Source organism: Lates calcarifer, linkage group LG11 (genome assembly GCF_001640805.2).
Source record: "Lates calcarifer isolate ASB-BC8 linkage group LG11, TLL_Latcal_v3, whole genome shotgun sequence".
NCBI classification, from domain to species: domain Eukaryota; kingdom Metazoa; phylum Chordata; class Actinopteri; family Centropomidae; genus Lates; species Lates calcarifer.
Window position 1 is genome coordinate 14,473,003 of NC_066843.1, and position 27,985 is coordinate 14,500,987.

The 27,985-nt window shown below is 41.5% G+C and overlaps 1 protein-coding gene across 1 annotated transcript; it reads right to left on the reverse strand.

Moving 5' to 3' along the window:
- Positions 1-11,541: 11,541 nt before the first annotated feature.
- LOC108881063 (protein FAM83G-like) lies at positions 11,542-27,660 on the reverse strand. The gene is given in 6 exon segments (XM_018672836.2): positions 11,542-14,614; positions 16,198-19,274; positions 19,276-19,552; positions 20,887-21,011; positions 25,242-25,409; positions 26,596-27,660. Coding segments are annotated over 5 exon segments (1,836 nt in total). The 5' UTR covers positions 27,049-27,660; the 3' UTR covers positions 11,542-14,614; positions 16,198-18,461.
- Positions 27,661-27,985: the final 325 nt, after the last annotated feature.

Consider the following 27,985-nt stretch of genomic DNA (forward strand, 5'->3'; position numbering starts at 1 on the left):
TATCATCAGTGCCCCCCTCCACACACTCCCTCTCTCTCTCTCTCTCTCTCTCTCTCTCTCTCTCTCGCACACACACATACATACACACGCACCAGTTTATGTTAGGTCACGTTGACCACACCAGAAATGTTACACCCGCAGGTAGGCATCAGCATCGCTTAGAAAGCGAGCTGTCTTTCCTAACAAATCATATTCTTTCATTATAAAAAATACAGAATGTCAGCAGGGTAATAGAGATCATACAGAGTGAATGCTGATGCATCCATTTAAAAACAAAATCACCTCTGACACTGAAAGTGAAAAGTAGAATGTTGACAGGCTAATGGGGTTCGAAGAAATGCTGATTACAAGCTTTTCAAGGTTTTGATGAATACATCACTGTCATCCTGAGTGCAATACAGTCAATGCAATGACTGATAGTGCACATTATTTTCCTGCTGCTTTTTCTGGAGCTTGTGAAGGAACTATGAGTGATTGGCTTCTACTGAAAGGAGCATAATATTATATTTTTTCACATCATGCAAACAGAAGGCCTTCCCTTTGGTTAAATTCATACAACACATTAGGGCTGGGCAATATGGACAAAAAATTTGATCTCAATTTTTTCAAGCTTTGGGTCAATTTGTGATTTTTCCCTTTAAAATTCAACAAGAATTAAAGGATAAAGAACATGATTGAAATCTATTTCTTAGGACTTCATGTGCAAGATAGTCAAGCATCAATAATAAAAGACCTGCACTCCCAGGCTGTTTTCATTATGCACATTCAGAAAAAGCAGTTTATCCCATACAGCTATGGATGGTCAGAACTACAGTAGATCCTCCAATTAAGAGGAGAACAGACATCCACTTCAATTTTCAGTTTCAACAGAGGTAGAGCAGAAAAGTCTGCACGCCAGTTCTGTTAATCTCCTGACAAGACCTCAGCTTGCCATCTGTAGGTTTGTTGCTACCAAACCTACAGATGGCAGAGAGAGACTAAATTAAGTACACAGAACTTGACCCCCCCATCGTAACATGTTACGATGTTATGATGTTACAATAAACCTTTTGTGCACATTTAAAAAAAAAAAAAACAATTTTCACAATGTTGACATATTACACATTGTGCAAAAACAAAAATTCATATGAATAGAATTCATTTGATGTATTGCCCAGCCATACAGCACCTTTAACTGCACTCTAGTTCTAGCAGATATTTTTAAGGTGGGAGTTGCTGTAGGTTAGTAAACAGTGACACGCTCCCTGCGCAGATAATCTTTTAGATTTAACTATTTAACTATTTATTACTAAACACAACAGGAAAATGGACTAAAATATAATTCAAGTATGAGAAAAGGTTAAAAGACCTTCCTTTCAGCAAAAAGAAAAAATACATAACCATCCCCCTTTCTTCACCCCCTCTCTCACTTTTGTACAGTCCCTAATAAACTGTGATGTACTTGAAGTTGACCTGAGTTAACATCTGTAAATTTGGGTTTCCATTTTCACTGCAGTGCCGATTTTTGCCGATAACTTGATTTTACATTCTGATTCTGACATTTACATACTGTATACTGTATGATAGTCATAACTGCAACTGATGTGCAACATGCTGTACCTTCTACCATTACTGTGTCCTCAGTGAAGCTATCCAGGTGCTTTGAATGCATTATCATGTTCTGCAGGCTGAATTCATGAAACTGCAGCTACCCACATGCACTGTTAAATGTATAAAGTACATCTCATACTGGTAGAGATAAGCTATGCAAATGCCTTGTCATGGCTGCAGTTATCTGGAATGAGGGATCCCTCTGCTGGACCACTCGTATATTACTCATTGAACAACTTAGAGCAATGGTTTAATTTCTTATGTTATACAATGCAACCTCTTCAAACAGCCACCTCTTTCCTGCTTTTTATTTTTACAGCAACAACTATCCTGAATGCATTAGTCATGATTGCAACAGCTCAGCTACAGGAGACGTTGCATTCTTCATAAAAATTGTCATCAATGAAACGCAATACCAAGCTTATTGTAATTTATCATGAGAGAAATTTACTTGATACTTACATAGAAACACAGCTGCAAATAATTATCAATGTCAACATCTTGGTGTAGGACGTTGTAACACTACTGTTAACTTATGGTACGATACTGTTAAATTGTTGTATTCCACTGGCTGCTTTAATGTAACAGCAGTTTTTAAGAAAAAACACAATCGTTAATATTTGTCTTTGTTAGTACTGTCATGGCATTTTATAAATGACTGAAGAAAGTTGTGTCACAGAATATGAACTAAAATGGTACAAACCTCATCACAAGAAACCCAATGATGTTTTTAGGATCCTGTAAGAATCTGAATATGTTATTCTCTGTACCATGTACACTATGCTTAACCCAAAATCCCTTTGGACATTTGTGTCTTGCTATTGTATCCACACTTATCAAAAGCCTGACATAATAACATGATTTACTGATAGGTGATGAATGTTTTATTCGTTGTTTTGTTGTTTTATGTGGTGCTATAAACTGGCTTTTAGTGCAGTAGATGAGGTGATCCACGTGGTCTGGCTGAATGTGTTTTACTGTTTGTGTTCATAACAAAAAATACTGTTCTGTAAATTGTGTGCCACATATTTGCAGTTTCTCTGGAAAGTGCCTTAGCTATTACCCAAGACAGCAGATAGGTGGTGCACAGGAAAAAAAAAACAGTGAGAAAAATAAATTCCAGGCTCTGATCTGTACAGGTTACAATACAAACACAATAAACAATTATACAAATTATTTTGTGCTCAATTCTGTATGATCTGTGAAGCTTTTTAAAGAGAGATTTAGCTGCATTTAAAGGTTTAACATCCATATACAGTTGTTATTACACTCATTGACTGGCTGTTGACCACCAGGTGTACAGCATCTCCTTTTATTTTATTGTCATTTCTAGACTTCCTTTTTAAAGCCCAGTAAATAAACATATTCATATAGAAAACATTCTTTGTCCTTCTCTATGGCCATTTCATATGATTGGTTATTAATAATGTGTTGGAAATGTATTTGGAATTCCCTAAAGTGAAGAAGGTTGCGAGATGACTTTACCTACAGAAGATAAGGAGACTTGGAAAAAGAAATTAGCCATATATTGATTGATTTAAAAATATTTTTCTCTGGAACCAGAGCCATCATTTAATAAATATAGATAAACTGTTATTGAACACACTCTGCTGCTACAAGTGAACTAGAGTTTCATTTCTGGGTGAAAGAAATGTGGAAAATCATTGAATAGCTTATGAAAACAAAATCTCATTCAATGCTGGAAGATGTTGGAAACCTTCCTTTGAGATTCTGGTCTATGTTGTTATGACTTGTTCTAATTTAATCTAATTTCTACAGATTTGTCAGTTACCACATCCTAAAATTGTTCTATTGGATCCAGATCTAGCAACATTGTTATGCTAATGAAACCAGTTTGAGACGACTTTTCCTTTGTGACATGGTGCATTATCATGCTGGAAGTAGCCATTAGAGGATGGTAAACTGTGGCCATAAAGAGAAGCACATGGTCAGCAACAATACTCAGGCTGTGGCATTTGAATGATGATTGATTGGTATTAAGGGGCAAAGAAAGTGTTCCTCAGGCCATTACACCATGAGCAGCAGCCTGGACTGTAGACACAAGGCAGGTTGGGTCCACATGGATTCATGCTGCCAACACAAAATTCTGAACCTACCATCTGCTGCCCTGAGGAGAAATTAAGATTCATCAGACACTATGTTTTTCCAGTCTTCATCTGTCCAGTTTTGGTGAGTGCCTGTGCCCACTGTAGCCTCAGACTTATGTTCTTGTCTGACAGGAGTGAAACCAGACATGTTCTTCTATTGTTGTAGCCCATCTGCCTCTTCAATGTGTTGTTCATTCTGAGATGCTTTTCTGCTTACCACAGCTGTAAAGAGTGGTTATCTGAGTAACCATAGCCTTTCTGTCAGCTCCAGTCAGTCTGGCTATTCTCAGGACTTCTCTCATCAACAACACATTTCTGTCCACAGAGCTGCCACTCACTGGATGTTTTTTTTTTGGTTTTTCTGCACCATTCTGAGTAAACTCTAGAGAGCGCTGTTCATGAAAATCCCAGAGGATCAGCAGTTTCAGAAATATTCAAAGCAGCCCATCTGGCACCAACAATCTTTCTACTGTCAAAGTCACTGAGATCACATTTTTTCCTCATTCTTATGTTTGATATGAACATTAACCAAAGGTCTTGACCTGTATCTGCAGGCTTTTAGACATTGCACCTGTTACATTTAGATATTAGATTATTTTATTTGGTCCTTCAAGCAGACATAGACACGGACATCAGATCAAAAAAGTATGTGGATTTAAAATGAATTCAGGCAGGTCTGAAGGAGGGGATGGGAAGGGAGAACCCAGGTAGCTACCAGGTAGACGGCGAATAGTGACAAGCAGGTGAGTAGCTTGGCAGAGGAATAGTGGAGACCAGGGAGTGATTATGATTGGAATCAGGTGAGCCCGGTGAGCAGGGGTGGTGGCACGCCTCCACACACACACACACACACACACACACACACACACACACACACACACACACACACACAGGGGAGAAGACACAAGAGAGGACCACAGGAGAAACTACAGGTGGCAGGGGATACTGACCATGACATCACTGCTGCCACACGATTGGCTGATTTGATAATTGCATGACTAAGCAGGTGCACAGGTGTTCCTAATCAACTGCTCACTGAGTGTATATCACCTTGAAACAAAGCACCTTATTAATACAGACATAATACAGACTGATTCTATTTCAATGATTTTAAATCCTTATCAGATACATAACTGACTGATGGAGCTAAAAAATAAGGTCCAGCTAATTCAAAAGTGGGGAGGGCGCTGGTGGGCCATACAGGTGTGAGCATGTAGCTGTAATTTAGCAGAAAATGTATCTTGAATTCAGATGTCTGTGTGGTCAGCAGGTTGTGATCGCCATAGTGCACCTAATCCACCAGAGGGAGACAGAGGCTGTGTCTGAAATCACTCCTAAATTCCTACCTTGTGCACCATGTTTATTTTTTTTTACCAGTATGTACCAATGTAAACCTACACTATATAATTCATTTTCTGCAGGACTGTTGCACTAGACTGCATTAACTTTGGCTACGTAGACTCACAAACTGCCAACTGAATAGACATTCCTGGTGTAAAAGTTGATGAAACCTGATGGCTGGGAGATGGCATTATAGTCTTCTAGTTTTTGATGCAAGGCTGGGGGAAAGAGACATGTTTGTGTGTGCATGTCTGTGTGTACATGTTTTACTATGGCTCCGTGGACAAATTCCGGTTCAAAACCGTCACTGTGAGGACATTTGGGCATTGTGAGGACGTGGCAATGTTCGGACAAGTGAAGACAGTCCTCATAGGGTAGGGTTAGGCTTATGCATTTATTTGTAATAGTTAAGGTTAAGGTTACAGTAAGAGAATGCATTATGTCAATGAGTGTCCTCACAGCTACTGAAAGACTAATGTGTGTGTGTGTGTGTGTGCATGTAATCCAGTGGCCGTGAACAGTTGTTAGAAAGGACGCAGAAGTATTGTTCCACAGGAAGCCACAGATCATTGTTGTGTGTCCTGCCTTTGTCTCTGCTGTGTCGCTCTGTGCTCGTCATCTCTCGACACTTGACAGCCACAAACATGAGTCAGAGCGAAGGTCACCTCTACGCTGCCTGTGTCTCATAAGCATAAACACAATACAGTATTGTCTACTTTTAACTCGTTATACAAAAATCTTAAGTGGCACTGAGTAACACATTTATCCTCTTTGATGACCTAAACATCTCATTTTCACAATAGAGAGGAGCTGAATATTTAGAGCACTAATCCCTCAGAAGAGGTAATATATCACAGTGCTAACTACTGTCATAACAATACTGCTTCGTCATTAATTTTGTCTTGACAACCAGGTTCAAATATCCTCTGATGCAGCTCCATGTTCACAGTTGTGCTCTGCATGAACAAGAGGATGAAAGTATGCAGAATTGTTAAACTCTAGTAGCTGAGAGGCTTCTGGACGATGACTTTTAAAAGACAGATAGCTCAGACCCTAATGAGGTAATCAACGACCTTATCAGCCACTGCAGATATAGTGTTATTGTCATCTTGAGGTATGGAGCAATATGAACATTTCTTATTACTCTTCTGAGCCTCAGTAAAAAAAAGGTCAAATTTTTTTTTAAAAAAAGGTCTTCTCTGATAACTTTTATGCATCTCAGTCGTATGCAAATGAAGTTCAGTTCAGGCCCCTCCTGTACAACAAGTCTTCTCCTGCACCTCTCTGAGAGGGTTGAATACCTTGCTCAAGGGCTTGATAACAGCTGCACAGGGAGGGGATTAACATTTACCTTCACCACCTGGATTTAAAGCAACAACTTATCCACCTTATAGCAATGCTGCACATTACAGTTAAGCATACTGTAGATTTTTAAGAAAGCCTTCATCTTTGGCTCTACAAGCAAAAATTGCGGAAATTATTTGGCACTGCTGAGAAGTTTTTGCAGAAATTTGTCCAAATGAGCGTTTGAGCACTCTGAATTCAGGATCTGCAGAGTGAAGCTGAGCTACATTGCTTGAGTGAAATTAATTGTTTTTCACTTGGCAAATAGAGCGCCTTTCAGAGTCTCTCCCTCTGTGTGTGTCTTTAATTTTGTTCCCTCCCATCTCCCTTCTTTTTCTTAACCTTTTCTGACAGGATTAATTAAATGCCACTCCAACAATCAGTAGCATGCCAGAGGAAGGAGTGGACCACAGTGGTGTGTGTGTGTGTGTGTGTGTGTGTGTATGTGACCTTAAGCGCTTTTTAACTTTTTTTCCAGGACCCTCCCTGCTGCTCTGCCTCAACAGATCCAAAGTCATGGTTCTCTGTCTGTCTATTTGTCTCCCTTGTCTCTTTGTCTCTCTGGTCGGCAGCCTGTAGAGCCTGGATGTCACAGCTGTTGCAAGACTGGGGCTGAAATATCATCTTACAACATCACACTTTCAATAATACAAAGCAACAAAGGCACTCTCAAGTGCCTTTTCAAAATGTGCCAGTTAGCCCTGAGGTAGTCTGTTGATGTCAGAGCAAGGCTGACTCTCCATCCTCTAAAAACCAGGCGTGGCCTATTGTACAAAGTGCTGGTATGACATTATCTGGCTGAGGGCTGACGTGCCAGTCAACGTTGCGGTGAAACAATCTCTCTCTATCTATAAATCACAAAACTTGGGTTGCACCAATAATTTTTGTGATGTAATAAATCGAAATCAAACTTAAACACTCAACACTAAATCTCACAAAGCCGAGCTTCAAATAGATTTAACTTTAAAAATACAGAAGAAGCTTTTGTGAGGTGAATGGAGGAAAGTGAGAGGTGCTTGAAGAAGTAAGGGAATTCTACTGAGTATTATTATCATTACTTTTTTATAGTCCTATCCTGACACATTTGTCATTTTGTGCAAGTCATTTTGTCTACTGTCTTTCCCATCAAAACTGAACTGAAGCATTCCAGTGAACTGATTTTGTTTTTATGTTGTTGTTTTGATTCTTCATTTTTTACAGCTATTTGGTAAGCTAACATTATAGAGCAAAATTATGCTGTAGTTAAATAAAATATTTACTTTCTAAACACCACCATGTTAGCACTGTCATTGTGAGCGTGTTAGCATGCTGACTAGCATTTAGCTCAAAATCTAATGTAAATACAACCTCACAGAGCTGCTAGCATGGCTGTAGTCTCTTAGTCTTGTTTTTCTTTAAATGTCAGAGATTTTTCACATATTTTTGCCTGAGGCCAATGTTCGCACCCTTTAATTACGATATGCTAGCTTGACGTTCACATCATATTTGGGACACTGTTGCAACTGCACTCACTTTTCAGTTCATGTTCATGTTCCTCTGAAGCTGCTCAGGACTGTGTAGAGCTTGTGATTAATTCATACTGGACTTTTGTCTTGGAAGTACAAACTACTAATATTTAGTCCCAGCTTCAATATTTTACTGCTTTATCACAAGTTTAATTAGAATTTTCCTCCTTCCATAAAATAATAATAGAACAAATTATCATGTATTAGATGTGACATTAAAATCTGAACAAACCAAAATTGGCATAGAGCTCTAACCTTCAGGAGGCTTCAAACAAGCCCATGCACCTGACTGCCTTGTAAAATATGTAAACTGCCTCTCACGCCCTTCCTCCCTGCGGATCTATACACATAATTCACCTGGGTGAGGTGCAGCTTGATGACACTGCTTTAAAATATCATTTATTTACTACAGGAGTCGCTGTATACTTTTTTTTTTTTTTTTTTAAAAAAAGCTTTGTGCACTTTCTTCCCTGAGGGAAGCAGACAAACTGCATCAACAGCCAGGTGATGAAACTATTGTACATCTATACATCTGTATAACACGGTGAGCCCTGCAGCTTCTGCGAGCTGCCACAACAAATTATAGTGTCTTGGGTTTCCAGTTTTAATGCTGCCTCAACAGCCTCTATACAGTCTTACATTTCTTCTCACTAGATCTTTACAACCACCACTGGCAACTGAAAAATACCTGTTTCATCTAACATTCAAAACGGACCTCATGTAATTTACATTTTCATCAAATTTTTGTTCACTGCAAGCTGTAACACATTTTCACACACAAAATTTTCGTGATAATATTGGTAAAATATATTAAATATAATTACAAATACATATACCATAGTGGAGCCTCTGTCCTCTGATAACTGGCAGTGATCACAGGTGGGAAGCCAGTGAAAGATCACATCTACTTGCTCATTCTCAGAAGCCACAAGATAAACTTTTCTCCAGCTGTTTACATTCCTACTCAATCACACAGTTGATGCTTTGGTACGAACAGTAAAGTAAAAACACCAGGAAGGAATGAACATTAAACTGAACGCCTTCATTTGCCATCATTACCCAGTGTCACATTAAGAAATTTGAACTGACACATGTGTCTTTAATTGAGTCCAAACAGGCTAATGGGACACTTCATTACCCAGAGGACCGAGAGAGCATGAAAACACACTAATTAAAGAATGACTCATGTCATGTGTCAGAAATAGTTGACATCAGAGGATGTCTTGACTAAACTCCCAGTTCACCTACACCTTCCTACACACACACACACACACACACAGAGAGAGAGAGAGAGATGTGCACACACACTTCTTTAATATCTGTGCATCTGCAAGGCAACCAGTGTCTATGTTTACGCCTGTATGTCTGCATATGTGTGTGCAGTAGAAGCACCCAAAGGGATGTCCACAAAGCAGACCCAAAAGAGGGCTGAGTCACCACTTTGTGTGTGTGTGTGTGTGTGTGTGTGTGTGTGTGTGTGTGTCTGCCTGAGAGAGAGAGAGAGAGAGAGAGAGAGAGAGGAGAGAGAGAGAGAGAGAGAGAGTCCATTGTGTCATCCTTGTCTGTATTGCAACCCCTGAGGCTGAGTGGAAGTCTGGCATTATCATTTATGATGAGCTTGGAGGGCTCAGCTGAATGGATGATGTTACGATGAGCCCTGTGTGTCTGATTGCGTGTGTGTGTGTGTCCGCCTGGTAACCAAGTCTCTCATCTCCATATAAATGGCCTAAGGGAGAGGGGATGGTTTCTATTTAAATTTGAGAGTGTTTGAATGTGTGTGGTGTGCTATTCTGGGTATGAGCCACTGCTATCATACCGTCCAATCATGCACAAAAACAAAACCATCATGACAAGATTTCCATGAAGGCTAGTGTGCATGGGTGTGCGTGTGTTTCACTGTTAAAGAGATATGCATTATGTTTGAGATGAGTCAGGTAATGAAGTCTCGCAGCATGAGTTCTCTGCTCTGCACACCTCTCTGACTGTACAGATTTGACAGAGCTGGTTTTACTTTTACATTACAGATGTCTTTCTGTTTTTTGGCTTGCTGCTTTCCCATCCCATCTAAATGCCATCCAGTCTCCATCTTCTTGCTCAGATAAGAATTTTCTGGCGGCAGATAAGATAAAAAAAAGAGCAGTAGGCACAAACTCCAGACAAGATAGCACAGCTTTAGAAGTGACATGACAGATCAGAAACTCTTGTTTGTCTGGGAATTTGTCTTTGTCATACAGCTGTTAATTATTGAATCCATTTTTTTAGAATAAGTCAGCCATGTAATAAGTCATTTTCAAGGCATCCAGAAAACTGTCTTCTTCTTATTTTGTGTTCACAAGCACGTCTGCTTCTTTAAACTGCAGATAGCGCAATAAGGTTGTAGTTAATTCCTCATACACAGTCCTTCTGCTGTACGTACTCACTACATCGCTAAATGTGTATTAATCTGCAGCTGCAAATAGTGTCCAGCAAATTACTACAATTTGTGTAACATTTTCGAAAAGTAACATTGCCCAGATGTTTTCGGAAATTACCAAGACTATTAAAAAAAAATGTAACTACATATTTGTGACCCAATTTTTGAGTGCTACAGGGCACAGCCACAGGGTTTGGAAGTCAGAAATAGTGAGATGGACTTTTCCTGGGATTTGCCTACAATAGGAAAAATACAGAACAACTCCAGCCGCACCAAACCAATCTGATGAGTTTACTTAATGTTTACAGAAAGCATTTAAATGGAAAATTAAAAATTAGGATTTTCACTCAGCTGACTGGACTGGCTGGGCTGAACTGTGGATGCTGAAGTCAACAGCGTATTCTGCAGAGCTCATGTTCCTGTGTCTCTGGCTCTCCATCTTACCCTGCCTCTTGCTTTATTCACAGTTTCTTTCTGCCTCTCAGTCACTTCAGATAAGGAGGGATTTTCTGTTTCTCTCTCATTCTCTATCTCTCTGCTTTCTGCATCTCAATCATCCACCCCACCCCCCACACCCTCTCCCCCAACATCCTCCTTGTGTGATGTGAAGTGTGTGTGTGTGTGTGTGAGAGAGACTGTGTCTGACTCTAAATCTGGATGTGTGACCCAGAAAACTATTCAAAAAGCATATTTCATCTTGCATCTATATAACTATGAATTTGTGTTCATAATATAGTTCTAGTGTCTGACAATCTTGTATTTCATATTCATGTAGACAAAATCATTAACCCTTCACTTCTTTGGCAATACAGTTTACATACAATTTGTTGTACTTTCTTTGTGTATTTTTCAGTATTTGACCAAAAATATGTCAAATTTGCAGCAGCATTTATATCTATGAGGTGTTAAAAGATTTTGACTAACCTCCATGTTATACCTGAGCCATATTCACATGAATATATTTGGTTTTATTTCAGAATATTACTCCTCACATGTGTGAGTGAGAAGAGCCACATCCAGGTGTTCACATATAGAGCCGACATCAGGAATAATTGGCAGTGTGTGAAAGTTAGCTTGTGTATAGGTGTGTATTAGCTTGTGTGTGTTATCACAGCACCCTACCCTGCAATAAAGACATCTCTCTTGCAAATTCAGGTGAGTCAATCAGCTGCCGGATGTATCACTTGAAGCTGCACAAAGAGAGTCGACAACTTCTAAACAAATCCTCTCATTTCACACATTAAACGTACAAGTTCTTTTACTGTGAAAAACAACTATAAATCATTACACCTCAGCCTCAGATTTTCATGTGAAACTCCCTTCATATTTCATCGGTAAGATCTGATAAAGATCTCCTCTGAGATCATTTTGAACGTCCTATTTACTGTTGGAAATTTGGTGACAACTCACAACCTTGTCTGACATAGATTACAGCTGATATTTGCACAGTTGCTACGTGCTATGAAAGATGACTGGAGTTTCCAAAACCACAGAGGTATTGTGGGACTGTACAGTATTTCTCGCTTTTTTCTTTTTTTTTTGTTTTTTGACAGGACTGAATCTAGATGTTTAGTAGTTCCTCACTTCTTCTGCATGCAGAGCAGCCTTTCACTGCCCTAAAAAGCAGCCATCCATGAGATATAATCTATATTTTTATTACTTTGCACTAAAAAAATAGTACAAAGTAAAAAAAGATTTGGAAACATACCCTAAATCATATAGCAAATATAGCTGTAAGCACTGACAAAGCCAAACAGTGATGGGGATTCACTACAGTCAAAGAAAAAGATGGTTTAGAAGGAAACAAACATTCAGCGAGTGCACTGCAATGAACTGTCTGTCTACAACATGACAGACTGCAGCTTTTCTCATCTTTCTCCTTGTAAAGTAATTTTTAACTGTCTGGCAACATATGAATCATGTATATTTCCTTTATGTCATCAATGAGTTTATTGTCCTGCAAACAGCAACTTTCTACTTTTCCTCCAGATAAACTCAAGAGCACCATATAAGTACACTACTGTTATAATCTACAGGACATCTGTATCTGACTTCAGAGTCTGTCCACTGTGGTGTTTACTGTGCTTGTCTCAGCAAATAACTTATGCTTTGTTTTGGGCACAATCGCTATGACTTTGTCTTCCAGGCAAAAAAGCATTTTGAATGTAAATGGAATTTGGTGTAAACAAAGAATAAATCAATAACCTGACTCCTTTAGTCTTTCAACAAACAGCACACAATGGAAGAATACAAAATAGCCAAAATAAAGATCTGAGACATATATATATAAAAAAAAATCACTAAGGCAACATTTTGCATCAACAGTTTTAGCATTCAAATTCAAATTAGCACTTTTTGAACATACAGATGCACAGAGGGGGAAAAACTTGGCTTGTTATAATACAAATGTGGGGAAAATGCTCCCATTCAACCCATATAAACACAATATTAATGTTATTTTTTCTATTTTGTTTACCTGTCATGATATTAGCCATTTGAATATCTACTTATTTGTCTGCTACCAGAGTGTAAAGTGGAGGTGGAGAAAAGCAAATCACTGCAACGCAATGTTGAAAGAGGCAAGTACAAATACAGTATGTCTGTAAAAAGTGTGTGTGTACATTTTCATGTTAACAAAACTGCTGCTTTCATCAAACATTTGATGGCACTCATTTTAAACTCTATTAATATGCATCTTGATGAAATGCAGTCACTCACTCAGTATATTGGAAGCACAGATCCTGATTCACATTCACTGAGATAATTCCCAGTGCTGCTGAAACCCCCCCCCCCCAAAAAAACAAACAAATTCAATTCAGTACATTACAATTAATCCAGGAAGCAACTGCTTTGATTTTTGCTTGACTCACGTACAGCATCAAAGCAGCCTATTTAGAGGTGATGTAAAAGACAAAGCTTTGGGTGTATACATGCTTTACATATGTTCTTGGGGTTCATTTTGTTTGGTCACACATCGTCACATGAAAATTTGGAACAAAACATTTACAAATAACTCCATTATTCCGTTGTTCGATAGCAATGCCAGGTGGGTGAGAAAGCAACAACAAAAACAGAAATAAATTCTTGGGCTTTTGGTAGTGTCTGAGTCATATAATTTAAGAGAGGCAGCTATGGTTCAACTCCACATGTCCAGGCCTTTGATAACATCAAAGGTCATGACCTCCTAAAGAACAAAGCTCAGAGTTCAGCCATTCAGGCAGCTAGATTTTACACAAGAAGAATTTCAACAGTTTGAGGTGCAGGCACATGAAACCCAATCTGTAAAAATGTCTCTAGGAATCAGAAACCCAAGAAAAGAAATAAACTATTATCCAGTTGTTTGGTCCAGTAATAAGCAACATGATGCATAAAGGTGATAGTCTTACTGAAACCTGCCATGTGGAAAACAACTTAAAGTGCATTCTCCATCAGACAAGACAGGAGCAGGTCAATTCCATAAGCCATCCGTCATAGTTCAGATGATCACTAAAACTGACCCTAGAGTGAAAAAGGTTGTGCAGAGCCAAGTCCTTTCTGTGTTAACAGGACAGATTTTGGCATTTCATTCACACTGCACATTCTGGGTCCTGTCATGTTTTCATACAGCTTTTTCTTGAAGGTGAGAGGAGTCCAGTTTTCCTATTTTATGTGTTACAGTAATATAAAAACGATGCCAGGCCTACTCTGTTATTTTCCAAAGGATGACCATGCTAGCTTGTGCTCCTGTGTCCTTGTCCTGGAGAGCTGGTGCTGCCTCTCTTACTCTGTGCAGGCAACTTGCTCATCTTGTCCTTCAGGCCTTTAAGGTTGTACAGCCTACTGAAGGTGAGGGTAAATGGAGCCTTTCCTTCTGCCTGCCTGTGCCCTTCCTGCACTGATACCATCTGGTTCTGGGAATGAGGATGGAGCTGCGACTGGGTGTTTGTGTGAGTGTGGAGAAAGGAGGCCTGAGGTTTTGGGTAAGGATGTTGACTCTGCGACTGTCCGAGTCTCGTCCTGCTCTGCGCTGCTAGAGGCTGTCGAGAAAAGAGGCTCTGCTGGCTGTGGGAGGCCTCGACCTGCTTCCGCCTGGCTGCAGACCCGACGGCGCCCGCTGCAAGTGGAGCTGGCAGCCTGGCTGGGAGTTTGCGAGGAGATGAGGTATTATCCAAGAACTGGAAACTACTGTGGAGCACCTTGCTTTCTGCCTGGTTCAGCTGACGACCTCCAAAGGGACGAGCCACCGAAGGCTGAGTGGCTGAGAGGGGTCGAGGGGGTCTGGGTGGACGGGAGGGGGAGGACGCCCCACTGCTCTGCTGCTGCCCTTTTGAAGGCTTGGAAGCAGAAGAGAGAAGAGAAGAGAAGAGAAGAGAAGAGAAGAGAAGAGAAGAGAAGACAATTAGAGGGAAAGTACAATGTATGTAAAATGAGGTATTGATGCTTGATGCATGTGACTAGGGTTTACTGTAACTCTTCAGCAGACATTATATTACAGTAGTGTGCTTGTGACTTATCTACAATTCAGTGTAAAATTTGTTCGCTCACAAATCACAAGGTCACGCTGAGTAACATAAAAGCTTTGTTGCAAATGGAAAAGAGAGGTACTTAGGTGCAAATGTGAGCTCTGTTTTATTGTCGCTTTTGTTAATATTACATGACTGGTCTGTGTTCAGACATGCCACCAAACACCTCACTGATCTGAACGGACTAATATTAGATAAAAAGTGTAGACTCAGGCCATCGGTGAGTGAGTTAAACGTGAAGCTATCAATCTTTTAGAGATCCATTAATATTGCATCAGTGTGAGTGTGTGTGGCGCTTCATTAAAAAGCACGTCACTTTAATTCACACACAGTCTCCTTGTTCAATAATGAACTAGTGTCGTGTGTTTCAACTTAGTGATGCTCTGCTGGTGCATACTGAAAAGACCTAGACACACAGAGAACAGCCATGCTAAGCTTGCATAGTGTACCTCACATAGATAGATAGAGAGAGAGATAGAGAGATAGATAGATTAGGTAAGATAGATAGATAAATAGATGGATAGATAAGCCCATTTAAACACACACACTTTGATTTTGTTAAATATCTGACACATTCAAAGAGCGAAAGACACGCTTCTTCAACTCTACTGAAAGTTAAATGAGAAGATTGATGCCACTCTCACGTCTGTATGCTCAATATGAAGCTGCAGACAGCAGCCAGCTAGCTTAGCACAGTCACTGGAAACAAGGGGAAACGGCTAGTTTGGGTCTGTCAGAAGGAAACAAAATCCACCTACAGCACCTTTAAGACTCCAGGAAGTTACTACCAGACCAGGAGAAAGTCTGGCACAACGTATCTGTCAGTTTTGTAAAGATTAAACACACACAAGATATCTCATGTTAATCATGAGGTGCTGGTAGAGGTGATTTTATTACCTTTAGACCAGGGTGTTTCCCCCTGTCTTTATGCTAAGCTAGCTTCATATCTAGCTTATGTAACCACAGTCTATGGTACAGACATATATCAAGCATGTGAGTGGTATCAATCCTCTCACTTTAACTCTCTAATTTTTTCTTTAAAGCTTAAATGAATAATTTTCAAAGTCTAGTCTCATTTCTCAGTCCTTTGGTATGGCGGAGTGTGGTGAAAGGTTTACCAAGGAAACACCAACAGCTTGATTTTAATTGTCTTCATGAAATATTCTTGTAAAGATGTCCTCTGAAAAAAGTGGATAAATTGTGAACTGTGCTTACCCCTTATGTCACTGGTGTACGCTGAACAGAATACTGCAAAGTGTTTAGAAAATTACAAAAGTACAAATAACTTGAGGTTAGATTAAGCCGCATGGTGGCTTTAAAAGTTCTTTTTTGTTTGATGAAGAGAATTATTTTGAATATATAACAATGAAAATGTGCTGTTTTACTGTTTATACCCTCTGTCCTTCAGTCTCTCTGTTCGACTGTGGCCCGTCTCTTCTCTCCACACCGCTGGGTCTTTGCGCCACCTTGTCCACTACCCTCTCTTGGTCTGGTCCTACCCTCGCTGGCTGAAGGTCACCAGCAGACAGTCGCTTTGCATCTGCTGCCTTATTGGTTGACTCTCTTGGAGTCACTCCTCCATCGACCAGTTTCTCTGATGCTGATTGGTTTAGCACCTGTTTTTTTTTAGGGGCTTGGGGTTGGGTCTCCTTATCTTTTTCCACTCCCTCTGTTGAATTTTCAGCCTTTCTAAGATGGTCTGCTGTTCTCTTAGCTTCATCGCAGCCTCTCCTCTCTGTCCCATGGGAATCTTGCTCTGTCCTCGTCTCTGCCACACTGAGTTTCCTCCCTTTCTCATCCTCCTCTCCCCCATTTTCTTCACTCGTGGCTTCTTTCTCCTCCCCCATTTTCACTTTCTCAAGTAAAGGGGAAGAAGTGGAGACTATAGCAGGCCCTGCTAGACTTTGTGTATCACTGCTAGAGGTATTCCTGTCTGTAGTGCTTAATGTAGTGGTATTATTTATGTATGCAGGAGTAGCAGCAGTGGAGGTTAGGGTTGTAGCGTTTGGGGTGTTTGTGTGTGCAATGCTATCATGACCCACTGTCGCCCCATGGTTGCGAAGAGCTGCTCGATCGAAAACAGGGTCATAAAAAGGGGAGTCGCTACATTCATAATACTCCTCTGAGGTGGAGGAGAGAGTGGAGTCATCCCTCGGCGAGACATACCCATCGGGCGTAGGGGTTCGGAAGTCTGGGGTGTATGACCGTGGGTCTGGCGTGTGTGTTTGTGAGTCTGGGGTGGGTGTGCGTGGAAGAAGTCCTGTCTGGAGTAGGAGTACGTGCCAGAGCGGCGAGCATCCGCGATTCTCGCTCCGGGGTCGGCGAACGCAAGTCTGGCATGTGTGTGTCGGAGATATGTAAGCGCAGGGGCCTTTCGGGAGTGTGTGAGCTTCCCCGTTCATGGGGGGCCTGTTGAGATTCCTGAGAGGTGATCCTGATGTGTGTGTTATGTTTTGCTGTATTTGGCTTATTGTCTGTGTGGTGTGCTGATATGTCACTTGGATTACCTTGCAGACTGTGTGGAGCATTAACACCACTGTCCTTGGCTATGTGAGAGTTAGCTTTGGCAGAAACAGAAGTATGTGTCGAGGCTTTTAAGAGTCCACAGTCTTCAACACATCTAAATCAGCTGGATTCAATTCACAATATGATATTCTCTGATGTTCGTGTGCTCTTGCAAGGTATGTTTCACCCTGTATCACATTCTCACTTGTTTCATTTGGCACAAACTCACGATGTGTAAGGTTTTCCTCTGGGGCCTTGGCATCTGTTTGTGTTGTGGCTACAGAGTCTGTCTCTGTCTTCTGGATTATTTCGCAGTCTGTTGACATCAAACTCTTGGGCTCAACTTCTTTTGGAATTATTTCTTGAATAATCACACTATCTTCCTTTGGTGCATCAGTAATCAAAACATCTGATTGGGCCTGTGGTTTGGTTCCAGCGGCCGATGGCATCGCTGCTCTGTCATCATGTAGTCCAACTGCTTCTTCACCCTTTGCCTCAGGGGAAGTCACATTCTGGTTTTCTTGTGGAGCTTCTTGGGGATTTCCTGTGCTCTCAGTGTCCTCTTGAGCTTCAGTTTTGCTTCCACTTTTGTTCTGTGGTTGTGGGACAGTCTCTAGCTCTTTCTCTGGTGGCGCCTGAACTGCATTTGCTACATCAGGCTTATTGTGAACCACTAGTGTCCCCGTGCTGGCCTGGCTCTCAGGTCTCTTGACGACGCTGATTTCTGGCAACTTATGGTCGTCGCTGGTGCCGGCGTCTTTGATAACCAGCTGGACAGTGCGAGGTTTAGGAATGGGAGGAGTTGAGGTCAAAGAAGAGGATGCGGAGGATGGGGGGAGGGGAGGATTTACAGTTGTAAAAGAAGAGATAAGAGGAGGAATGGAAGAGGAGCAGCTAGTGGAGGGAACAGAACTGCAAACACTGGTAGCTGTGGTTGACTGCACTGCAGGAATAGGGATGTGGTTTTTTCCAGATAAGGAGGTGGCAGAAGCAGAAGAGGTGGAAATGTGGTTGTGGACAGTGGGAGTCGGGATGTTAGGAGTCATTTCGGCAGAGTTGTGTGGCTGCTTCTGAATCTCTGTGTGTGAATCAGTCTGTGGCAGCTCTGTCTTTGTTTGTGTGTGTTGCTCAGAGTTTGAGTCAGTGGGGCCACTCAGCTCCAGGGTGTTGTGACCTGTTCACAGCAGCAACCAGTTTCTGCTCCCTTTTCCGTGTTTGATCCTGGGATGGACTGTGACTTAGGACTGTCTGTGGCGACGGTTTGTGTGGTGTGTGAAGGCGGCCCAGTGTTAGGAGGAGTAGATGTCTTGCTGCTGGACTGGGAAGGTGTGTGTCCATTCTGCTGAGGTGATGTGTTGTGACCTGCATCTTGGTTGGTGGGAGTGTTTGAATGCAGTTTATTCTCAGTGTTGAGAACCTTAGTTGTGTCTTTGTCAGGTTCAGACTTTTGCCCAGACGGGGAAGACGTCTGCTCAGGTGCCTCTCCTTTAGTTTTGATGTCACCAGGCTCTGCATTGAGTTGTGCTGGCTTGACACCGTCTACCACAGACTCTTCAGCTTTTGTTTTATTTTGTGTGGGCTGGAGTTTATTCTTCTCCTCATGTGTAGCAGTGGGCTGTCTGGGCTGGGCGACCTCTGGCAAGGTTTCTTTAGGCATGGTGATCGGACTGCTAAACCTGATCGCCTGGCTTGTTTCAAACATCTCAGATCGCTGCAGATGGACCTGAGTTGGTTTGTTGGCATCCCGAACATTAATGAACCCAATTACATCACTGGGGGGGTCAGGCTCTGGCCATGTGGGTAGATATGAAATCAAACATGCCTTCTCTAAATTGATAAGTCCAGGATGGAGGGGAGGAGCCTCCTGTACACCGTCTTTACTATTTCTCCTCTGCCTCCTCTTCTTGGCGTCTGGGCCCTCTGTGTTCTTGGAGTTCTTTGAATTTTGGGGCTCTTTGGGGCTGTTGTCGGTCAGCAGAGGGGGTCGGGCTGGGGTTGCCCGCAGCAACCAGGGCATATTTGGGATTGTACAGTTTTCTAGCAATAGCAGCAGAGGGAACGGTGACAGCGGCCGCCTGTGGGAGGGGCTCCGGCTCAGGTTCAGGCTCCGTGGCGACCTGCCGTAAGTTGACAAAGCTGGAGGTCACATAAAGGACACGAAACAGTCGGTCGAAGGCATCCACTGCCTGGCCTGTAACCACGGTGATGAGGTTTATGTCCAGTCGCGACGACAACCAGGTGAAACTGCACAAAACACAGCAAATACAAAGTTAGACTAAGTTTAACTACACAGAGACATGAAAAAACAAATACACTTAAGCCACATGTGTCAAACTCAAGGCCCGCAGGCCACATCTGGCCCGTGAATGAATTATCTTTGGCCCGCATGACAAAATCTGTTTACTATTAGAGCTGGCCTACCGGTATATCGCACGCACCACCATAATACTACAAGCCCCATAATGCACTGCCCGTGCGGCGGCACGTCAATCACGGGCCGGGAAAGCGTGCCCCACTTGTTCATCAGCAGTCTTATGTTATTACACACCGCTCATGTCAACTCTCAGCTATCCTTCTCCCCCAAAAAATGGCTAAACAAGTGGACTTTGAAAACAGGGGTTTTCAAGACAGGTGGGAGGCACAGTATAATGTCCGCGGACAATACAACATAAGAAGACACTATGAAACGAAGCACCACGTCAGATACAAGCATCTGGACACAACACAAAGGCCACAGAAGGTAGAAGAGTTCAAAAGAAGTCTGGTTTCACAGCAGGCTATGTTCACTGTAGAAAATGTTTTCACTTGAAATTACTGTGGAAAAACTGCAGAGAGAGCCACAAGGAATTAATGAAACTGGTTTTATTTCTTTTATTTTATTTATTTATTATATATTGTTTTTATTTCATAATTAATGTTGTTTTATAGGCAATAATCTATAGGCCTTCTTAGTTCCAGGTTCAATATGCTCAAAAAGGTTGTTTCAATAAGTTTTCCAATAAACGTTGAACCCGTCCGGCCCTTGACTTGTAGCAATTTTTTCATTTCGGCCCACTGTGTATTTGAGTTTGACACCCCTGACATTAAGCCAAGTAAATAGATAAATTATCGAAGCTTCTGCTGATGTCTATAGGTTATAGCTTGTCAAAAGATTTACAACCAAAAATTAAATATGATGACTTTATGTTTTATCATTTTCATTCATGTTTCCAACTAAAACTGGGGAACTACAGTATGTGTGTGTGATGTGGATGTTTACTGTCCTGAAGTACAGAACAGAAATTAAAAGCGTCACTGTTCAGTTACTTAGGTACTGCACTGTACATGCATTTATGTCTCTTGTACATTAGATACATTTACAACCAGTTTATCTAGTTTGTAGAGAATGCTACAGAATATTAATAGACACAGTGCATTCTTCATTCATATCTGTACACTCTACACACATAGAGCCAAAGACAGGTGGAGCACACAGAGATAATCTGTTTCTTTCAGGCACTGTCTTTCTTACTTTACCTCTTTCTCACACTCTGACTGACAAAAACAAACACATACACACGCACATAAAGTACACTGACCTGTATGACCCAGACACAGCTTTGTCTCCATCAACAAACATGAACCTGTGTCCCATTTTCCCTCGGACCTTGGTGCACGACCGAGTGTGGAACTCCGATCCCTCTGTGCAGCGAACACGGAGGTGCTGAAACACACACACAAATGATATTATAATCTATGACCTACGTAATGTAAGGTTACAAAGCAATAACAGCGTTTACTTCATCTTGTAAGACTGTAGCATTCTATTTCTTAAGTCAAGAAAAGAGGAAAGTTAATTCATAAAATCTAGTGTCAAGCGTACAGAAAGAAAGGTGACCTTATCTCCTCTTTGAATATTTATTGAGTGAATCCTCCACCAGACTACTGTAACATACTAATGTATAGTGTGGGGCACCAGTTAGGTAGACAGATACCACTTAGGACAGAACTATCCATATAAACTTTAGGCACGTCTATCTGCATAAAGTTGAAGTTGAAGCACTTTTCAACAAAGTAATTTTCCACTTGCCACCCTTAATTTATTGCTCCACATTTTCAAACTGCTAAGTAATTATACATATAGTACCACATCCAGTGTAAGTACTGTGATTAAATCTTGCACAACCAACAACATGTTAATTCCCATGGACTCTTAATCACTGCCTTGTCTTTACTTGATCTGAGTGCTGCACTTGATGTTGTGAACCACACCATTCTCATGGATTTTCTTGATCAACTTTTTTTGGTCTTTGTTGGAACAAGTCCGTTTTGTTCATGTCTATTACACACAGCAGGAAATACAGTAAAAAATTCTGGTGTCCCACAGGGGTCAATTCTTCGTCCACTTTTTTATGTGTCCTGCATTTGAATGCAAAGAAAACTGAGCTGTTGACAAACGTAGGTTGCTTTTTCAGAATGTTTCCATAAATCGTAATAGCTCCCCAATGTCACAATCACCAAATTAAGAATTCTGATATAATATTTGATCCTGCATCCTCAGTTGTTTGGATTTTGTTTTATAATATTTGGTCAGCAAGCCTTTTCACACTTCTTCTTTACATGTGTACAGTGTGTGTGTGTGTGTATGCGCGTGCACACAAGTTAACACATATTATTTACTTATTTATCAATTTTTATGAATTGTATATATGCAAACATAGCCACTCTGACAAGTGTGACTGTATAGCTATCCAGCAATACATTCAATGAGTGGCACTGCTAACATTTAACTAACAATCATGATAATAACTAGGTGGTGCAGTAAGTAGTGTTGTAGTCATGAAAAACACTGACAATCTTTCAGATAAGAGATTACACATGAAAGGACCATCAAGTTAAACACTTCCTCTATCAAGTTTTACTCAGCCCTCTCACTCTGATCACTTGTTTCTTTGTTTCTTCTTCTTTTTGTTTAGGACAGCCCAGAAGTAAGTGAAGCCGACACTGAAAAATGCAACTTCACGTGTCAGGTCTCTCTGAGGCCACAAACTATGATGATAGCCAAAAAAATCTGAAAACCAGTTATCTTGATGCAGCAGATTACTCCTGGTATGGCTTGTTTTCCTCCTCTGTTTGGGCTCACCCTTCACTTTCTCTTTCCCCCAGTACATGCCTTTGGCTAACTGATTAGATAAAATCAGCAAATTGCATTTCTGGGTGTGTGCATATTCAGCTCAAAGCTGTGGATGATGAGTGCTTAAGCTGTCATGCAAAGAATTTTATGTGAACATACAGTACGATCAGTGAAAGAGTTTTAATAACAAACTATACTGTGGCTTAAACAGAGAACATCATCCCGACTGACTGAGATAATGTGGATTTGCCCATTTTGAAAAATAACTTAAGCTAAGGTCACATCTGTCAGGTTGAAGGATCCCTGTAACAGTGGTGTGACATACCCAAAAAAAGGAATGTGGCACCTCTTTGCCTACGTAAGTTCATATCACAGCTCATCTTCCCACCCACCCCCACCCCACACCCCCATCCTTTCTATCTATCCACTCCTCCACCTACTCCCTCTTGTCAGCTTACGGGAAAAATCTCAAGCTGTCCTCAAGCTGTCAGACCTGTCCTCTCGTCTTCCTGCCAGTCAACCTCTCTTTCAGCAGCCTGGGTTCAGCTCCCCAACAGACTTGTTACTTGGGGAAAGCTGCTCATTGCTGTTATGCAGCTGTCCCCCGGGCTATCAAAATTTCTGGGGTAACACGTAGTAGACTCAGACTCTTATTGGGGGACCACATAACATAGATGGCTACACACACATCTTTGGCAGAATATGCTCTGCTCCAGGGACTGCTCCCCACTGAATCAAAGCAGTGGGAGAAGTCTCTGCACAATAAATCCCTCCAGTGTTGTAAAGGGCAAACCCCCTGCACACATATAGTGTATAACCAAGATAGAATTGTTGTGCCCAATTGTGCTCCATTAAAACACTGAATCTATTCCTAATGCACAGCTCTGTGAACAAGTGAAACTTACAGCAGCATCAACAAACACACATCAGCAAGCTGTTACAATTAATGATATCCATTCTCCATGTAACAGAATCATGGTGACACTCAAAATGAGGAAAGCTGTGACACACGCTGTATTTTCTTATTGCAGATGTATTCTGCAGTCAAATATTTGACTAATTTAAATGTATGGTAACTTTGGGCTTAGTGTGAACTGTGTAGCTGTATTACTGTAAGCACGTTTGCACATGGTATGGGATAGAGACAGATACTCAATAGCTTTGGAGCAAAAAAAAAAAAAAAAAAAAAACCCCAAAAAACTTGTCACGTGTAACTGTCATATGCCATATAAACTTATGTTTATGTTTATGCAGCAGAAACTGTCACATAAGACTGTGGCATTTTCTGCTGTTTTGCTTATGATCCAGATGGTACGGAGAGCCTGTCGGGCTGTTACTGTCTTTGTATCTCACTTTAGTTACTCCGAGGCATAAACTGACGAGGGTGGGGGGTTGTGTGTTATATTGAAATGTGTGTGCCTGTTCCCTTTATATCTCCATGATATGTATGCATGTCAGAATGTGGGTCAATGGGTCTGTGATCACACATATGCATGTTTGTGCCAACCCATGTGCAGATAACCTGTGCTGATACACAGTATGTATTTCTGCTTACATGTCTTTAGGACATGCTTGAGATGACTGTTGTGATATGCGCTATAAATAAATGAATGAATGAATGAATGACTCTTAAATATGACTTCTGCATCCTCAATGTGTCACCTCTGCCTGCCAGATACTGGTGTAAAGCAGTGTATTCTCAACAGTTAAAATCATTTTGATCATAATTAGTTAAGCACATTGGGACCCTCTGCTGTGTGCAGGATTTTCTGAACTTTCTCCCTGGAAGATCAAGGACAACTCAGCAGCACTCAAGAAAGCAAACACTGAACTGTTAATTGCTAACCATTATACCTATCATCTGCTGCTCTTTGGAAATAATGTAAACTCACCTGAGATGTTCATATTGGCTGACTTGAGTCAGACCAATCATGTTTGGTGGCTTGGCAACTCGATCAAAAGATTTTTGTCTCGAGAACACATTTCACTGAAAACTCTGTTGTATTTTCACATGTACTAACATGACCAAATTCTGCTTTATAATTTGTGTTTTTCATGGTAGCCAGCCAAGTATGGAGTAAAAACACTCAAGGAACAGATTCATCTATGGTACAGTGCCAGCTGGAAGGGTTTGCTGGTGGTTGTTTGAACCTTAGTGTGTGTGTGTGTGTGTGTGTGTGTGTGTGTGTGTGTGTGTGTGTGTGTGTGCGTGTGCGCGTGTGTGTGTGCGCGCATGTGTGAGTGAGAGAGAGAGAGAGAGAGAGAAAGAGAAAGGCATGGATAAATGAAAGCACATGCCATCTGCATGTGCTTTCATTTATCTGTGTAACAAAAATCTCTTGACTTCAATTGTCTTTCTTTCACAAGATAATTTGTACTTGTGTTCTACATCAGTGGTTTATGGATATATTTCAATCTAAAATGAGGTGATTATTTCTGATTTAATTCACATATGAAGGACCTATAACAATTTGTCCTTGAGGAACTGATCATGAACTTATTACTTATTTGTCAGCTTATTATTTAGGAGATAGTGGTTGGTCAGCCCGTTGTCCACAGCAAAATATCTGATTAACTATTTGCCAGACTACCATGAAAAATCCCCAGAAGATGCACTGTTAATGTTTTTTGCCATCAAGTCACAATTTTCACATCTAATTGGAAAATTGTGCAACATTAACCGACCACATATTGACTCCTCAAATGGCTGATGAAGGTTTTGATTTTTTGGACTTACTTTAACTTTAAGTACAACTTGCTCATTAAAGCTAAACATCAGCTCGCATCTCAAAAATGACGGATGGCGTGACACTGGCTCACCTTGAGGTGTCCGGCGTGCATGTTGGCCCTCTGACACATGGACAGGAAATGAGGTAGCGCTGTGCGTTCCAGTAGGATGTAGATGGAAACCCTCCTCTTGAAACCGGCATCTAGCAAATCTCTGAAGATGTCGACGTCGGTGAAGACGTCCATCACCACTGCTATCACCTGGAGACACACAAAGATACACACAATATAGATCACACAAATCGGACATAGTCTTACATAGATGCACACATATGTAGTTTATGCGTGCAAATTAATGAATACATACACACGCTGCCACCTTATCATTGTGCAGGTGGATCAAGCTCCAGGCTTGACTATGCCTGATGACATGCAAACAGGTTTGAGTATAGTATGATCATACAAGTTCTCCTGTGGAAAAAAATAAAGACAATAATTAAGGGGTGTTATGAGTGTTCCCCCAGCTCTCTTATATACCTATATATCTTTTTTTGTGTCAGAAGTTCTCCACGCTAATGCCCGTAGGACATTTCAGTAAAATGCCACATGCCACTGAGAACAGCTGCTAAGACTTAAAACACGTCATAAACTTGGGCCCTCAGATGAGTCACCTGCATGAACACATACAAGCACACTCATGTGCGTGCACCCTGGCAGCAATGCACATAGTCTAATCATGCAAATACCAAGCATAATGCTCCAATGTTGCTGGTGACAGTTGCAGTGTGCAAAGCTTCTTTCAGTCCCTGATAAAGCCAGATGCACTTTACTCTTGATTGTTTCATCTGATCTGGAGTCTGTACTCTGACCTCATGCTCTAATGTGAGTCGTGGCTGCTCATGGTAATATTGTGTCAACATTACAGCAAAATTTTTGAATAGGTACTTCAGGTCACAGAAATCATGGGCTAATAAATCCCCCAAATTGACAGCCATCAGGGTATTTAAGAAGCTTGTTTTAGAATAATTGGAGAGCAACATCCTACACATTTATCCAGTCATGGAAGGGAACTTGAGCAAGAGTTGCATGAGATCAGTGTATTATAGGACAGCTTGCTTTGATGCAACCATAAGAGCCAAAGAGCATAGATACAGCACAGATACACAGAGACCGAGTTGCAGAAATATTCACATGTACTCTTTAGGCAGGTAGACAGAGCTAAATGTATATTAATATTTCATAACAAGCCCAGCAAATAAGGCCAAACAACCTCAAATGCTAAGTTCTACTTGTTATCAGTGATTACTTTTATGCCTTTAATGCTTATGCGGAAAAAGACGTGAAGAAACTAGGCGAAAAACAGACTTAAAAGTGTTAAATTGGGCGGGCATTGCAAGAACACAACACTAAAGTGCAAACATTTGTCCACACCGGTGGCCCAACATACCTTTTGCGCCTGCGCAATCATTTTTCGGACAATTTCTTTGATGTGCGCCTGTCCATCAAGCGGTGGCTGTGTGTAAACAGTAGTGCGCGTCACCCCCCGGTAAGACTCGCTGTCTGGCCAGCCCAGGTCCATTTGAGGTATAGATGTGTCCGACAGGTCAGGCCAGTAGTGCTGCGACAGCGGGGGATCGTCGTCCTCCGCGCTCTCCGGAAAGAGCTCCAAGCCCGGGTCATAGGGTTCCACAGCCCCGGCTAGAGTTTCCAGCTCCGGTTCTGACAGGAAGCCCCGTAGGCCGCGAGCCTGCAGGTACTTGGCGAACGCTTCGCGACCATCCCGGAGGAGAGCCTCAAGCGCGAGCCGCTGGTCTTCGCAGTAAAGAAACTCCGGTTTGGACTCGTTCGTCCGCGGGTTCACGTGGTTATCGTCCAGGCACTGTATCTGGGACAGAGCCATGTCTGCAGCCCAAAACACTTGACACGAAACAACAGAAAAACTTTAAAAATCCACAAAGTTTCACGAGTTCTCCTCTTAAAGTTCTCCAGACTTTGGGTGAAGAAAGCAGCATTAAAGCGTTCTAATGCCTCCTCTGCGGTTTAACCAGCTGAACAGTTTGACTCCTGACTTGGCACACAGTACTTCATGTGCTCCACTGCTTCGGTCAGCCGTGTAATTCCTGTGACCGGCCATGATGCATCAACACTCAGCCATTGTCATTCCCGTTACCGAACGATGGACTTCACCGGCCAGAGCGAGAGAGAGAGTGTGAGTGAGTGACACCGCCCGACAGGTGTGACCTGACAGGCAAAACACACCCACCCACCTACATACAGAAACATGCACACCTTTGTCACGTGACGTGTAGGGCTTTCCAACAGCTTTCTCTCTCTCTCTCTCTCTCTCTCTCTCTCTCTCTCTCTCTCTCTCTCTCTCTCTCTCTCTCTGTGTGTGTGTGTGTGTGCGCGTGTGTGTGTGTGTGTGTGAGAGAGACCTAGAGATACAGGTATGTGTTTGTGGTTGACTGGAGACATGAAGTGAATCCCTCCCTTTTCTAATCCCCATTAAATCATTATCTGTCATTTCCCCATACACATGAAACATCATCTGAAAACCATCAGCAGATCATACATAACCTGTGTGGTGCTGTCCTACCTGTTCTGTCATGTTACTGAAAGAAAGAGGAAAAATAAAACAAAGTGATTACAGTGAGATTAATATGATCTAAAAACATTAACTGGAGGGAAGACACATACTTTTAGGTTTTTGAAAACCAATAACTTTAGTATTGGTTTGCTGTTCTGTAGTAATTTAGGATAATCCCATGTATCTCATTATGTGTGAGAGCCAACTAAACCACCTGCCTTGATAACATTAAGAAGGTAATCGCAGTTAC